This window comes from Acipenser ruthenus, chromosome 14 (assembly GCF_902713425.1).
Source record: "Acipenser ruthenus chromosome 14, fAciRut3.2 maternal haplotype, whole genome shotgun sequence".
Lineage (NCBI taxonomy): Eukaryota > Metazoa > Chordata > Actinopteri > Acipenseriformes > Acipenseridae > Acipenser > Acipenser ruthenus.
In genome coordinates this window covers 34,647,989-34,665,012 of record NC_081202.1, presented here as the reverse complement: position 1 = coordinate 34,665,012, position 17,024 = coordinate 34,647,989, and the positions used below count along the sequence as shown (strand labels likewise).

Here is a 17,024-nt window from a genome sequence, read left to right as displayed (position 1 = left end):
TTGTCATTTATTTGAACTTTATTGGAGGGCTTTTTGTTATGGGTTATCTGAGTTTCCAGTATTCCCAATATGTTGTTTTTTTTTAAATTGTAAATGTATTTAATCTTAAATTTTAAACATTTAGGAAGTTAAACAAGAATCTAACATCCCTACTTTACTTATCCTTTTTATATGCAACCGAAACGCTCAATGAACGAAAGAACAAAAATCAATAGCACTAGTAGTAACTGATGGGCCATTCAGAATTTTTTTTGTTTTTGTTTTTGTTTTTTTTTATTTAAATTTAGTCGTTGCCAATTATTTTTATTATTTTCTCCCAATTTGGAATGGCCAATTATTTTATTATGCTCAGCTCACCGCTACCACCCCTGCGCTGACTCGGGAGGGCGAAGACGAACACATGCTGTCCTCCGAAGCGTGTGCCGTCAGCCGACCGCTTTTTTTCACACTGCGGACTCACCATGCAGCCACCCAAGAGCTACAGCGTCGGAGGACAACGCAGCCCTCAGGCAGCTTACAGGCAAGCCCACAGGCGCACGGCCAGACTACAGGGGTCGCTGGTGCGCGGTGACCCGAGGACACCCTGGCCGACCTAACCCTCCCTCCCCCCGGGCTGGGGGGCTTCACTGTGGATCCGCAGTGCGAAAAATGACAGATTGGCAGGAACACATTTCGGAGGACACGTGTTTCAGCCTCCGTTCCTGAGTCGCCAGGGGGCTGCAGCGGTGAACCGGGATAAAAAAAAAATAATTGGGCATTCCAAATTGGGGAGAAAACTGGGGTAAAAACCATTGGCGACGACTAAATTAAAAAAATGCCAGAGGGTCATAGTTTGTGATCTATTTGAGGGTGAAATTTAAGTCCACCAATGTTTAGATCAGTTGAATAGACCGCTATATATTGTACAAACAGCTATTCTTTTCCTTTTTTTTCTTCCTTTAAGGGCGGTGTTTTTAAAAAATGATTTCTAACGTGGTTAGCAAGCCTTATGCACAGTGCTTCCTAGGCAGGGCTGTGATGGTACACTATTGTCACGATACGTGTCGCGATATGCAGGTCGATACATGTGAGGGTCCAGGTGGGCTGCTTGTACGATGTATAGCAAAATCAAGTGATCATTTAACGATGGACTATTTTTGTTAAAAGACAAAAAACAAATCACTAGGAAGAGTCTGTAGTCATACGAACTATAAAACACACTTATTCTTCATTCGAGAGCCGTTTGGTAACCTACAATGAGCTATGTTGTGCTTTTGGTCTTGTATCATAATACAAACGATATATACCTCGATTACAGTATGATACAGCATGTAAAGACAGAAGCGATTCATTGATACATAGTGAATCGGTACACCCATTGGTGAGATTACATTTGTTATCTTAGTAATTATTTTTAATACAATAGTCTTCAGCTAAGAGAACACCCCTCGGGAAGCAAGCAAAGTGTTCTTATAGCCGAAGTGTTCTCTAAAACAGAGTTAGCCACCAGACACTATATTAATCAATAAATAAATAAATACATATGTATTACTTGTCATGATGCACGTGCATCAACATATGAAATGAACTGAATAAATAAAAGCAAAACAATAGCCAAGTGTATGTTAATAAACTATAATAATAAAGTAACAGACAAACTAACGTTAGTAAACCAACTGTAAACTAATTTAACACAGCACCCCTACACACGTTAAAAAATGCAGCAGCAATATACAAGATGAAGGAACTCACCAGATCGGGAAACGCCAGATGGCTTGGTGACTTGTGTCTGATTCAGGTTTTTTTCAGGAGTTCGAACAATTTCCAACTTTTTGTAGCAAGAGAAACAGCGCCACATTTCACCTTTTGTTTGCATGCCATTTTGTAGCAATGAGGTGCACTTGTGGAAATCAGAATAAAAAACTAATCAATGATATGACTGCGCTTATGCAAAGATTTAATAAACCAATCAGTGTGCCTCCAGACACTCTCACGATGACAAGTCGCTTTTGAAGACTGAATAAACCATTTTAATTTAAGTTTGATGATGATGAGTTATCAGGTTATAAAACAGTACTGTATCAGTTGTGAACAAATCGCTATCAGTGCCAAGAAGGTTTTCTTTTAAGTGAAGTTCCTGTTGCTTTAGCCGGAGCATTTACAATGGGAAAAATCAGTTTCACCACAAGGGTGTTCCCTTAGGCGAAGTGTTCTCTTAGGAGGTGTTCCTGTATATGGAGACTGCTGTATCTGTATTGTGGTAGGCATATTTACAGTACTACATATTAACATATTTGTGTAAAGTGAGGGGGTCCCAGAGTGGCTCATCCAGTTAAAGCACTGCTGCAAGGAGCACAGGATGAGCCACACAGCTTGGACGGCGCCGGTTCATGTCCAGGCTGTGCAAAGAGGCCGAACTCTTCTGGGGACTCCAAAGGGGGCGTCACATTGGCTCTGACGTTCCCTGGGTGGGGGTTGGGAAACCGGCAGGGACTTATTCTCGTCATCGAACCCTACTGACCAGACACCGAACACATTCAGAGTGGATAGAGGAGAAAAAACATAATTGGACATTCTAAATTGGGGGAAAAACATATTTGTGTAAGATAAGTGTACTTTACACTAGTTTATGCAATAGAGCATCAGATGTTTGTTGGACGATTAGATTGAGATATTATGACTGATTACAATTTTCAGTACCTTGTAACTGTAATGGTTCTTTCTTCAGATGGATAACAAAATGTAACGGATTACATTTTATATGAAAAACAAACAAGGGGACGAGTGGGTTCAATAGCTGGGTCTTCAAAGAATATTTTGAGCTGCAACCTGACTAAACCAAAAAAAGAAGCAATCTTTGTAAAAGTACCTATTATTTATTTCTTAGCAGACGCCCTTATCCAGGGCGACTTACAATCGCAAGCAAATACATTTCAAGTGTTACAATACAAGTAATACAATAAGAGCAAGAAATACAATAACTTTTGTTCAAGTGTGACAAACCACAATTCAATAATACAGCAGATAATAGTGATAGTTACATCAGGATATGATTAAATAGTGATAGTTACATCAGGATATGATTAAATACAAAATACTACAGGTTAAACACTTGGCAGATTACAGTACTTTGAAGTACAAGATTAAATGCAGTAAAATAGGGGGCAGATAAGAACAAAATAAAGCACATTTAAATGAAGGGTGATAGTGTCCCAGGACACAAACAGAGGAGTTCGACAGGTGCTGTGTGAAGAGGTGAGTCTTAAGGAGGCGCCGGAATGTGGTCAGGGACTGGGCAGTCCTGACATCTGTAGGAAGGTCATTCCACCACTGCGGAGCAAGGGTGGAGAAGGAGCGGACTCTGGAGGCAGGGGAGCGTAGCGGAGGTAGAGCCAGTCTTCTAGTGCAGGCGGAGCGGAGAGGTCGAGTGGGGGTGTAGGGAGAGATGAGGGTCTGGAGGTAGCTGGGTGCAGTCTGGTCAATGCATCTGTAGGCTAGTACAAGAGTTTTGAACTGGATGCGAGCGGTGATCGGGAGCCAGTGGAGCGAGCGGAGTAGTGGGGTAGCGTGGGCGAAGCGAGGCAGAGAGAACACCAGGCGGGCAGCAGAGTTCTGGATGAGCTGGAGCGGACGGGTGGCGGACGCAGGGAAGCCAGCCAGGAGGGAGTTGCAGTAGTCTAGGCGGGAGAGTACCAGGGCCTGGACCAGGAGCTGGGTAGCATAGTTGGTGAGGAAGGGTCGGATTCTTCGGATGTTGCTCAGGAAGAATCGGCAAGTGCGTGCCAGAGTGGAGATGTGCTGGGAATAAGAGAGGCAGGGGTCCAGGGTGACTCCAAGGTTCTTAGCTGAGGAAGAGGGAGAGAGTGTGGTAGATTCCAGAGGAACAGAGATAGAGAGATCAGAGGAGGGGGAGGAGGAGGGAAAGAAAAGGAGGTCAGATTTAGAGAGGTTGAGTTTGAGCCAGCGAGTGCATCCAGGAGGAAATAGCAGACAGACAGGTAGAGATACGGGAGGAGATGGTGGAGTCAGAGGTGGGGAAGGAGAGGAAAATCTGAGCATCATCAGCATAGAAATGGTATGAGAAACCATAGGATGCGATGAGGGGGCCCAGGGAGCGGGTGTAGAGAGAGAACAGGAGAGGACCCAAGACTGACCCTTGGGGGACTCCAGTTAAGTGAGGGTGAGGTGTGGAGGTTGCTCCACGCCAGGTTACCTGGTAAGTGCGGTTGGAGAGGTAGGAGGAGAACCAGGCCAGAGCAGTGCCAGAGATCCCCAGGTCAGCAAGAGATGATAGTAGAATAGAGTGATCAACAGTGTCAAAGGCAGCAGAGAGGTCGAGGAGAATTAGGACAGCGGAGAGAGAGGCAGCTTGGGCACACTTAAGTGAGTTGGTGACAGACAGGAGGGCGGTTTCAGTGGAGTGAGCAGAGCGGAAGCCAGATTGGAGAGGGTCAAGCAGAGAGTGGTTGGACAGGAAAGCAGAGAGCTGGCGGTGTACAGTCCGCTCGAGGGTTTTGGAGAGGAAGGGTAGGAGGGAGACAGGACGGTAGCTCTGGAGGGAGGTGGGGTCAAGGGTAGGTTTTTTGAGGAGGGGAGTGATAGAGGCAACTGTAACTTTTTTTTTTTTCAAAGTAATGTTACTGTAACTAGTTACAATTATTTTCAAGTAACTTTTTAAAAGTAACTTCCCTAACACTGATTGACAGGAAAATGGTGGAAAACAAATGGCATGTTTTGTAGACACCCTTTTATATGTAATTTTGTGAGTGGTAACAGTCTCAAGCTTCCAATACAGAGCACTGTAAAGACCAGGCAGAGCAAATATTCATCTGACAACTCAGGTCTGTTATTCCAGCTAATTGAATTGTATTTAATTTTTAAATTGTAGCGTGCCCTTAGCTAATGAAAAAAGATATACAAAATTTGTTCCGAGCCGTGTATATTGTTACAGATGTCTTCAGCATTAACCTTGGTAAGTTTTGACATTTTGTGTTTTTAAGCCAAGTATAATAATAATTTACATGACCTGCCAAATATTCAATTTTCTATGGTCTAAAAACTATGGGTTTTGGAGTCATGGAATTTAAATATAATATAAAGCTAATGTTACATTTGCCTGACACAGCTAGAGTGTGCTGTATAAACAGCAAGGTCGGGAGAGAAGGATCCCTGAGATGTTTCTTATTCAATGATTTCCTTTCTTTCTTATAGAGTTGATGAAAGAGAGTTTCATTTTGACAAATTATTTTCTTTTTATTGTGTTTATATATTTTTTTGGTGGGTTTATTTATTTTTTTAGTTCAGTAAATGTCAGGCGATGAAGGCTGGGGTTCTGGGAATGTTACGTTCTCTGGTGCAGGTAAAGCACCTTTATAATATACAGCAGACCCCGATAGTGCTGTGATACAGCCATCTAAACATGTCTTAGTTTGTATCAGATGGCAATGATGTTGCATCAGGATAAGCCGTACTGTTTAAATATTCTTATTTACCTGTATATTATAAAATAGTCTACAGTTCTGTGTAAGAAGCAAACCATTTCACCCTAATCAGAGTCATGGAGGCCTGAAAGAAACCCCCCATGTGGTGGATATCAGCCTGTATTGCAATACTGTATACTGTAGTATACTATCTAGTATGTAATGTCTTCCTTTAATTCCATTCTGCTACAGCACCGTCACTGCTTTAACTGTACATTTACATTGATCATCCTTTTGTTTTGCCTCAATGTTGGTAGCAGCTGGCAAGGTCTTGGTTTTCGATTTCGTTTTTTTGATTTCCCTTGTAGGAAGTAATCGACTCACTTTGTGTATAATTTCCCCTCCACAGTGTTTTCAGGGGCATGTTACTGGCTGCAATGCATGCTGGTCAATAGAGAAAACGGGCGGGTTGGCTAATGAAAGGAAAGAAGGCTTTCATTTTAGGGTGACCAAGGAAGAGAAGTCTTAAACCTCATGTAGAACTGCAGATATGTACAGTATTGCAGTACTACAAACATTCCTATTGCCCACCCAAAAAAAGTTCTCAAGAGAAGACAATAAGAGACTGGGTCAACTTTTCATACGAAACTCTTCTAGATACATAATAAAATACTGTACATTTTAATGGCCATTTTCACCATGCAGGATAATCCATAGCTGGGACTAGATTGCAAGGAGAGGGGCCCCACAGGTCAGAAGGCCAATGTGTTTAAGTGTGTGTTAATTCACTGAGCTTACCAGTGCAAAAAGTGGTAAATCACTCCTGAAGATACCTCCCTCTGACTCTTTCCTAGTCACTTGATGTTGCACCTGCCGGTCGTTTTCCTGCGCCCTCTGACCCCTGCGGAGGTTCCGCTGAGCCAGGCTGGTGGAATGCTCAACAGGAGCACGGTGGCTATTCCATATATAGATTCGGGCTTCTCATCCCTGGGGTGGGAATACTGTGGTGTCATGTTATCTCTTGTGAGATCTCTTCCAAGGAGGGCAGGAGCAGTTCAATTTTCCAGGCTCTTTTGTTTGTTTATTTCCCTGCTCACATGTATGTATTAATGTAATGTATATTTTGACTTGGTGAACTTCTCATGGCTCCATGGCACTTATAGAAGGAATTCAACAGCGCCACAAAACAGCTGAAATTACAACAAAGCTCCTTTTAGGAAAGAGACTTCAAAATGGGATAACTCCAATTTTTTGGTAATAAGCTATACTGAGCGAGTTCACCTTCAGCTACACCTGCTGTATTGTTAGAAACAGCAAGCTGAGCACCCTATTTCCCTGACATGGCTTTATGGAAAATCCTACACAAAAAAATCAATGCATCTTACAGTACTCCCTGTACATGAACTTAGTTGACTGAACTTGAGTGTTTACATGATTCCCTTATGCTGCTTCAGACTAATATCCTGTAACTTGAACATTGAAAAACACACAAAAGAAGTTTGATTCATCTTAATGAAATACGAAGCATAAACTTTCATGTTAACATTTGGCGTGTCATCCTACATGTCTTGAAGTTTGTGTGAAAGCGTTGAAGGAGAAGTTATAGACTTTCACTGTGTTTTTTTATTTGAATCCACCACCAAGTTGGGCAGCTATCGTGGATAAACAATTTATCATAAGACTTCAACACGCTGTTTTTGTTTTTGATTTAGTTTTGTTTTTATTAGCACATGGCAAAATAAAATACGTGTTTGTTTCCCTCACACAGCTGGAGGCCGAGCTGGAGAAATGCGAGAAGGAGAGCGCGGAACTCCAGGAATATGCCAACACAGTCCTCCAACAGATAGCCGATCACTGCCCTGACATCCTGGAACAAGTCGTCAACGCGCTGGAGGAGTCGTCGTGACGGGAAGGAAGGAAGAAAGGAAGGAAGGGGACTCGTCTGATCCCTCGCTCTGCTCAGTCTGGTATCTGTGTGTGTGGGGGGGGATCAAGGGACAGGTCTGATTGCTACCCCAGTCACTTAACACAGTAACATCTGTTATGTAAAACACCCTTTATTTGGGACTGGAAAACCGCCTCTCCCCCTCCATCCCCGGTGGTTTTGCAGGCTTCAATTTATCTGTCAAATCAGTGTTTTGTGATTTGCAGTGTTTATAGAAAGAAAGAAAAAAATAACATACTGTAGTTTTACAATTCCCCTTTATTAATACAATGATTTATTCCCATGTCACAGGATAGATACAATGGTTTCTATTGTTGAAGCAAAATAATAAATAAATGAACATAAAGAAGAAGAAAAAAACATATAGCAACTGCAAGCGCCTTGTCTGGTCTTTGACGATTGGGTGTGGAGGAAAGTATTATTTAATGTATTCATGGATTTGCCTGATTACAAAACTGACTTAGTACTGTACAGCTATGGCCAAAAGTTTGGCATCACCATTAGAATTAACAAACTTTGCTTACTAAAGTCAATTGAAACCTACTGAATAATGCTACGTTAACATATTCCATTACATACCGCTTTGTAGTTTTCCATATACTTAACGAAAACTGACAAATTTAAACATTCGGCATTTTGAAATCCTACTATTATGGCTTCCGGTCAACTTTTGCAATATCATTTTGTAGTTTGTTTGATTACATGATGTTAAATGAAAGATCTAAATTATGTTCATATAGTTTAAATTATGTCTCAATCCTAAAATTAGGTGATGCAAAACTTTTGGCCATAGCTGTCGTCCATTCATATAATTAAGTAGTATTTCCAAAAAGGAAAACTTCTTGCCCTTCCCCAGGCTTTCTAGCTACAGATCCAACCAAGTTCATTCCTGATAGTGCAAGCACAGCCAGTGCAGTGCGACCAGGTTTGCAGTCCGGCCTTGACGATATTGCATCGTGCAAAGTTTTGTTAGTCCCTCTAACTGGGCAGAAACACGAGACATCTGCGAAGATGATCTCTGGTCAGCAATGGCTGTTTATGGAGCATCACCTGGAGTCTGAAATCATGCAAAAAAGGTGGACCACCCATAATACCAACTACACGTCCGCAACATGGCTCCAGCTGCACAGGCAGGGCTAGCCTGGCCTAACAGCTGCATTGGTAGGGCGATGCAGGCGTGGATGTCAACAGGACATGTTTCCTCTCCTCCGTTAGCCATTTTAATTGCTTTTTTTTTTAAACAACCACCTTGTTTGCAATAATTTAGAGTGGTTTATTACCTGGCTTTGAGGTTGTCTGCACAGCCCTACAGGGCGGAGGTTGAACTTTCACATGGTTGGAAGGGAATGAGGAAGACTGTTCAGTCCTGGCACTTGGGATTCTCCAGGTAATCTCAAAGCAGGTAAAGGCAGATTTTGAGAAAGAAAACTCACTATGGGAGCAGCAGAACCCAGAACCACTCAGAATAATTGCAAACACTTTAAAACAGAAAGGGGGATGTAAAACATCTATTAAAATGCCATGTTGCTTTTTCTCTGCTCTGCAATCAAAAAGTAGCAGGGCAAGACTTGAACTTTCCAGTCATCAGAGTATTATTTCAAACTGATGCGTATGTAGATAAGATCAGGGCACCTCAGTTTGGCTAACATGCGTAAAGATGGTTTCATTGTCATGTTAAGTATTTAACCGCACAGAACAGGGTGTGTGACTCCTAGCATGGGGGGACACAAGACAGAGAATACATTGAATTAATGGAAACAAGTTCAGCAGATCCATGTTACTCACAGCTCATCGTGCGATTGTAATTTAACTGTAAAACCTGCATCAGTTAAAGAAACTCATTTCCAGCAGACAAATGTTTCAACAAGGCCACAGTAAAAGATGACTTGAGGAAACGTTACCAAGCTACTCAATTATTTTCAGTCCATAAAGCAGAAAATTGGTTTAGTACAAGCAGAGGGGTTTACATAAAGTGGAGGTAAGGAAACTTCACCCTGAAAGTTCACATTTTTTGGGTCAAACTGTATTTATTTATATGGTTGAATTTTTGAGTAACTGGTCATTTCAGACTGGCAGCTGACCCAAAATAATGCTCATAAAAATGTGTGGTTGCATAACGTCCCCTTTCTCTAAATATAGACTAGCGGAGGTTGTGGTGATTGCTAGTACTGATGATTGATAAAGGAATTGATTTTATTATTAATATTATTATTTACATTATTATTTACAAACCCTTGACCTGAAAGCGAGCTTCTGAGGGAATGTTTTTAGTTTTGCTCGCACTGAATAGCTGTTGAGTAGCTATTGAAAGGTGGAAGTATGCTGAATGACAGTTTCCCTGGCTGTAACAAACAGGAAAGTGGCACTAACGTATGCTATTTTTTAATTAAAACCTTTAAAACTACAATATATTTATTAAGTATACTACAGACTGTTATAAATAAGGATGAAAGGGTGTGTTATTATATGTTACTAGTCTTTTAGAGGTTAAATCACCCATCTTATCATATTTATATCAGGAATTTAAAAGTTGACACAACACTATGTCCGTGAAGATAAAGGCATGGTTTTGCATGTGTTTGTCATAGAATAATACAGTATGCAGTGTGGCAGTTTTGTCAGAAATGCCACATATTTTCAAAGTTGTGCTGCTAACTTTCTAAACATTGTTCTTTTTTAATAAGTTTTTTGTAAATGCCAGATTTCTGACAAAAGGCACAGAAGAACACAACCCACTACACAACAGGTGCTTCGTGGTTTCTACTTTGTATGAATCTTCAGTTAGGGTTTTGTAAATGAAATAAAATAAACTGACATTTATTTTAAGGAAACTTTAATAACATTAAAACACAGCACTTTCTAAATAATACACCTACAAGTCAGAACTGGAATAGATGATATTCCAGCTGACAACTTAAAATAACAAACTTAAGTAGTGGACAGAGCTTGACTGCCTGTATCATTGCACAATGGCGTTGGGCTCATCTCTTTTAATAATAGGTAGATGCTGTCATTGTTGGTATCTAACACTAGGCTTCTACAATCTGACAGCAAGTCTCCATGGCAGTATCCAATTGAACTGTGCATGACCTCAGTTTTATAAAACAATATTACACTGTATACTTGGAAATGTATTAGGGTTATATCATTAGGGCCAGTTAACCATAGTCTGTGGGCTGAGAATTTTTTTTTTTTTCTTTCTCTATACTGTGTTTGTCCTCTTCCTGTGTTTGAAAGGATTAAGCCCCTGGAGTTTTGTAAAAGGAAAGTGGGTCTAAGTATTCTATTCAGAATAAACTTCATTCCCTTAGCATTTAATTTTTTTGCCATTAAAAGCGGATGTGAGTCAAAGCTTCTCGTAACAGAAATTGGGGTTGTGAAGTTAGCCCACCCAGATCACAACCAGAACGTTCCTGCGCGCAGTTGCCCCATTCCCCTGGTGAACCTACAGCATGTCATTCCAATCTAATATACAAGGCTTACCTTGAACAAGTCTTAGGAGAACTCCATAGCCTGCTGGGCTCTCTTGCTTTACATTACGGTCTATTTCATGAGAGGTCCACAATTTGACTTGATGTTACAGTACCATATAATTCAATGGCGTCTGTTCACCATAGTTTAGCCTTTACTGTACTGCAAATGTAGGTTTAGCTAGTTTAGTTTTTGACTTAATGATTACGTTTTATAACTTTTTATAAGGAATGCTTACTTCTTTATAGAAATATTGTTTAACATACCGATAACATTTTACAGGAAGCACCTCACCTATAATCAGAGGAAGAAGGAATGAATGAAAATGGTAACCACAGAAATGACTCTTCCACCTTGGGCAATTGTGGCACATTGTAAAAAACACTGTATCACGTAAATGAGACAGAGTGCACATTTTTCCCAGTACACATCATCGGCATCCATAAACAATCACCCCCCATTCAGCAATTACAGTGTAGAGGAACTAGACACACAGCCGTGCAGAGGTCAGCAGCTGTCTGAGCAGGGTGATCGCACGCTGCTTTCCTCAGGGAGAGTTCCTGTCGATATTTATGAAATGCGCAGAACTCCCGCGCTAGGTAATGACACGGCTGGTGACTCAGGTGCTAGTTAGGAGCTCAGTTGGCTGATTCATCATCGGGGTGGTTGGAGTGGTGGTTGGCTGTGGTGTCTTCCTCAGGCAACGATTACTGAAGCTGGTCTGTAAGGACTGCCCTCTCATCTCCAGAGCTTCAGCGGTGAGGGTTCTGAAGTCAGAGGTTTTCTTGGTTACACAGTTATCATTTTACACAGGAAAACCACATTAGTCAGATCAAACGGAGAGGCTAGCCACAACAACGAAAAGGGCAAAACAAACAAAGCTAGCCGGAGGCATAGACAGTACAAACCCCTTCATGAACCGCTCCATTGACACAACTGCAGGCATGCCCACCAGCATATACAGAGACTTCTTACTGCTCAGCAATGCGTTTGATGATTTGCTTTGTTTATAGAGGTAAAACTACTGTAAGAAACTATCAAGTAGACCAATATTTCAGCTGATGCCTTTGATTCCTAAATGAGAATAAGTTACTGTGCTGTATTGTTTACCCTCCGGAACAAATAGGATATTTTATTTATGTAACCTTTTTTTAGTTGTGGGAAAAATTCCATTAATACTTTATTGGTGGTAATCATTTTTTATAAACAAGATCGTAAACGGGCAACGGTATACAGCAGTACTCTATAAAACTTATCTCCTGCTTGTACTTTTAATGTTTTGAAGCCAAGAAAGACTGTGCTTGTGAGAATAATGACAAGGTTGTATTTCTTAAAATGAGTTTTGCCGAATTCTTTGTGCTGTCATTGTTAGTGAAGTGAAGGGCCGTGAATGCAGTAACACTCTCCGGGGTGTTCATACAGGGTTCAGTATCCGCAGACCTAGGGGTGGTGTTCAACACAAGGCAAAGCCAAGGCCTGTTGCCAGCCTAGGCCTGTAGATTGTGGACCATACAGTATTTGAACACCATGGCCATGGTATTAGTGTGCTTATAAAATGGCATCCTCACCCCTACCAAAGTGAACTGGCTGTCAAGTGAATCAGTTCCTCTATTCTTGTCATGTCAGGTTTCAAGAGTAGAGACAGTAACTGTTCATTAACCAGCAAGACCTTTCCTTACAGTCATGTTCGTTCACAAAGACTCATCAATCTCTGCATTGCCTCTCCCAGTGTGCTTGACAATCCCCTCGACCAAGTAGTTTGAGGCAAAGCTTTCATACAAAAGCACTGAATTCAATATATTCATTTGTGATGTTCTCGAGATCGGGGGTGTTATCTTAAACTACTGGCTATTTTGGCTAAGAAAACAAACAAACAAACACAGAGCTCAAACTCGGGCAGCGTTTTTTCTTTTCCTTTTTCTTTTTTGCTATAATATATACAATGCCTTTAATCCTTTCCAATGTGCTGAAGCAGAGCTCAGTGTCCTTATAAAGCTGTGTTTTGTTTCCTTCCCATGAACGTACCTGTCATAAAAGTCGTTCTCAAACATTCTCAGACTCCTTCATGTTTTACAGCTCCGGGTTAGAGTCGCTTGCTGCCAGAGTGTGTTCTTCTGAATCTGGGAAGGGGCCTGTGAAATCATTAACATGTCACCCTAAAGACAGACCACTTGGTCAGTTGATAAACAGAACTTAATGCTTTGTTTGCGCAGTCACTGTTTCATGAGCCATGCCAACTGAAGACTGTTTATACCAGTTTATAATGGAAGAAGTGCAGGTCCCTTTGTATATTAAACAAGATTGGTGGATAATTTGCATTGCGGAACAGATTTTGTTTTCAAGTGCTGTTTTTAAAACTGTCTGACTGTTAAGAATACGCTACTATAAAAGCAATAACCATAAAAATAACAGCTATTTTATTGATTGCTTGACAAGCAAATTGGTCCCTATAGCTTGTTTTCTGGAGCCCTTGTGTACTGTAGATAACTATGGTTCTGTAAATTGTACAAAATTGGAGGGTCTAAAACTGAAGTGGTCTACTAATGTTGACACCTATTTAACCTTTTCTATTGGGATCTGGGTGTCCAGATGAACACATTTTCACTGTCCCCTTAACCTTTCTATTGGGATCTGGTTTGTTTGAAGATGGCAACGGTTGCATACGTCATAGGTGATTCGCACTACAATAGGTTATCTATGAAGCAGCCTTCTCTTCGAATTAGCTTACCAAGGTCTTTGCTTTCACTGAGAGAATAACACAGTCACACTGGAGAAAGTTCAGGGTCAGTCACTACGAAGATAGTTTTATCCGGGTAGATTTTGTAAAAGTGATCGTTCTAATAGGGCTAATTTCCATTAAAAAAAACGTTTCTTACTGCCTGGGTCGGTAAAAAAAGGGGGTTCATTATAAGAAGGGTTTGTTACAGTGAAGTTAGACTGTGTGTGTGTGTGTGTGTGTGTGTGTCTACACACACACACACACACACACACACACACATATATATATATATATATATATATATATATATATATATATATATATTAGATACATAGATAGATAGATAGATTCAGTGTTAAGGTGTTTTAATCCCCAGTTTGGGTGCTATTATGAGCTGCTATTCAAGTTGCCTGGCAGAAGCATAACGTAGCCCTTGCTAGATCAGCCGAAGGGACTTTACAGAGGTAGTGATGGAATTAAAAGAATCATCTTAACAGTGAATTACAAGGAGGCTGTGTGGTTCAGTGGTTAACGAAAATGGCTTGTAACCAGAATGTTCCCAGTTCAAATCCCAGCTCAGCCACTGACTCATTGTGTGACCCTGAGCAAATCATTTAACCTCCTTGTGCTCCGTGTTCCGGGTGAGACGTTGTTGTAAGTGACTCTGCAGCTGATGCATAGTTCACACACCTTAGTCTCAGTTAGTCGCCTTGGAGAAAGGCGTCTGCTAAATAAACAAATAATAATAATTAAAATGGGGCTTTTCTTCAGCTCAAGTGGCACTCTCTGCTGCCCTTACACAGTTTCTATTTCATGTCAAACAAGCCTTTCTCGGTGTGAAATGGGCATGCATCACTTCAGTTCTGGACCCTATGGTTTTGATTATTGGTTGCTCCCTGACCACAAGTCACCTATTAAAGGGAGTTGCTGGACAGAGACTGTTACTGTTCTAAAGCCAGCGAGGCTTAGCTGAAAAAATGGTATTCACACTTGGAGAGGCACAGACGTACTGGAGCAATAGAGATGCAGGGAGAGAAACCTGAAGTCTAGTACAGACGTAATGCCAGCAAAGCCTTCGATTCAGGAATCGGAACGAGGAGGACTGGAATATACTTTGTAAAGAGCAAAAAGTTAGGTCGTTTGGAGGGTGCATTCAAAAAGAAACAATGAGGCATTAAAACATTAGAGAAGAGTGGCTATGCAAGAGTATAATTTCAAGTGAAGTGAAGACACGAGGGAAAGATATATTGTGATTGCTGCTAAATAGTTTGGATTTCACTGACGTACAAGATAAAACTGTAATACAAAAAATAAAACTACACAACCGCTACAATGGCACACAAGCCACCGTTGACTCGGTTACAATCTTTACCTACTGTGCTTTTACTTCTTTCATAAACTATGGTTAGTGTTATGAAAGAATAATAAATTGTCCTTTTATTGCCAATGCATACTAATTATAATAATTTGTTGATTTCTTAACGGTTAGCGAAAAAGGTATTCAATGCTAAAACTCTCAACACTAACAAAAATCCAAAATAACCCTGTTTCAAAATGTCGTTAGTCACATATGTTGGGATACTAAAACAGCAATGTTATAGATCTGTAAGACCCAAGGCCATTAGTAAAGATGTTGAAACTCCCGTTTTGGGTGTTGTGATGTACATTCTTTTTAGAAGACGTTCTTTTTGTTTTGATTTTTAAAGTCTGCGTAACTTAAGTGATTGTTTTGATTATACTTACAGGGAGAAAGCATGGCTAGTTAAAGCCGTAATACAGAAAATACTGATGCTCAATATTTTACAGCTATGACACTGAAGATTGTTTTAAATGGTAAATAGATTTCTGAGCTGAAGCATTGAGAACCTGGTGTGTTTTTTATTTTATTTTTATAATAAACTCCTTACTCATTACTGTTTTATTGTTTTGGAAGTAATATAGCAGTATAGGAATTTGTTTATTTTAAAAAGACACAATGTTCTGTGATGTTTTAAAATAGGAGAGGGTGCACTTGGTTTAGCAGCTTCCTTCTGCCTTGCAGAGATTAGTTTGTTTTCAACTTTTAAGGATTCAGCAGAGGGCATAGATTCTGGATGTATATATATATATATATATATATATATATATATATATATATATATATATATATATATATTAGGGCTGTCAAGCGAAAAAAAAAATCTTAGTTAATCTCGGTTTTAATCACATATTTAATTGATACAATTACTGCATCCATCTCATTCATGTTTATTACTGATGCTATTATTATTGTTGTTGTTGTTGTTGTTATTATTTAAAAGTTCTTCTTATTACCTAGAAGGCCTTACATGGTCTTGAACCTTTTTATGTTCAAGCTCTGCTCGCCCCACATGTCCCTGGTCGTTCCGAGATCGGAAAATGCTAATCTTCTGACAGTCCTTAAAATTAATTTGAACTCCGTAAAAAGTCAGGGCATTTAGTTGTAATGCCCATCGTCGCTGGAACTTGCTCCCCATTCATATCAGGAATGCTAGCACAATTGAATCTTTTAAATTCTGTTTGCAAACGTATTTTTTTGGGTCTGTTTATTTGTAGCTGGATTATATATTAGACACAGGCTTTTTATATTTCTTTGGTAAAGCGCCCTGGAATGCTTGCATGAAGAGCACTATATAAGTGAAATTTATATTGTATTATTATTATTATTATTATTATTATTATTATTATTATTATTAGCAAAACAACCTAGCATAAAAAAACCTGTTGTCTTATTTCTGGATTAATATTGTTGCCCTTGTTAAATTGTTTGAACCAACTGCTAAATCACAGTGAAGTCAGTTCATTACTTACCTTAATGCATTTCAAATTATACTGTATATTTTCATATCTGTTTCCTTTAATATATATATATATATATACAATTTATTGCATGTGCAAAGAACAAATTTATGGTGCACACAAAATATTAATATTGAATCGTTTCTTTATTGTTTCATCAGGAGAAGGCACATTTGTGCCAAAACCGGTAGATCGCTATGTCTTTTTAGAAAAAATACAATGAAGACACTATATTAAATATTAATGTTTTGTGTGCGCCATAAATTTGTTCTTTGCACATGCAAGAGTTTATTCCGCTTGGCAGCATCTAACTGAAGATAATGATGTAAACTTTCTGAAGAATATTTAAATATCATTGTTTATAATAATAATAATTATTTTATAAAAAGAAAATGATAGTAGTCATTAGACAGATCATAGGCATTGCTCTCTGTTTCATCTTGTTGTGCTGGCATATTATAGAGCACTTTCTTTGACAAATCCATAAACGCATGGAAATAGACCCAATGAAGCGTTCTTACCTTTGTATAAGTTAGTGATCAGCAGATGTGTCAGCCGCACGAAGAGCACAGCGTGTGGTTTTCACTAACTCTACTCTGCAGAATAAACGATTTTTTTTCTATGGGTAAATATCGGGACTTTCTTCCTATGCATCGGGACGCGGGACATTTGC

The 17,024-nt window shown here is 39.8% G+C and overlaps 1 protein-coding gene across 11 annotated transcripts in view; it reads left to right on the top strand.

The window, feature by feature from the left end:
* Window positions 1-15,657, top strand: part of LOC117419463 (ELKS/Rab6-interacting/CAST family member 1) — a 357,387-nt gene extending 341,730 nt beyond the window's left edge. For 9 of the 11 annotated variants that reach the window (XM_058986433.1, XM_058986436.1, XM_058986437.1 and 6 more), the window contains one exon: window positions 7,168-15,656. In XM_058986433.1, coding sequence (XP_058842416.1) covers window positions 7,168-7,305 — 138 coding nt within the window. In that variant the 3' untranslated portion in view covers window positions 7,306-15,656. Of the gene's footprint in view, window positions 1-7,167 lie in introns of all 11 variants that reach the window. The other 2 variants (XM_058986432.1, XM_058986434.1) reach the window with 1 other exon arrangement.
* The last annotated feature ends 1,367 nt before the right edge of the window (window positions 15,658-17,024 follow it).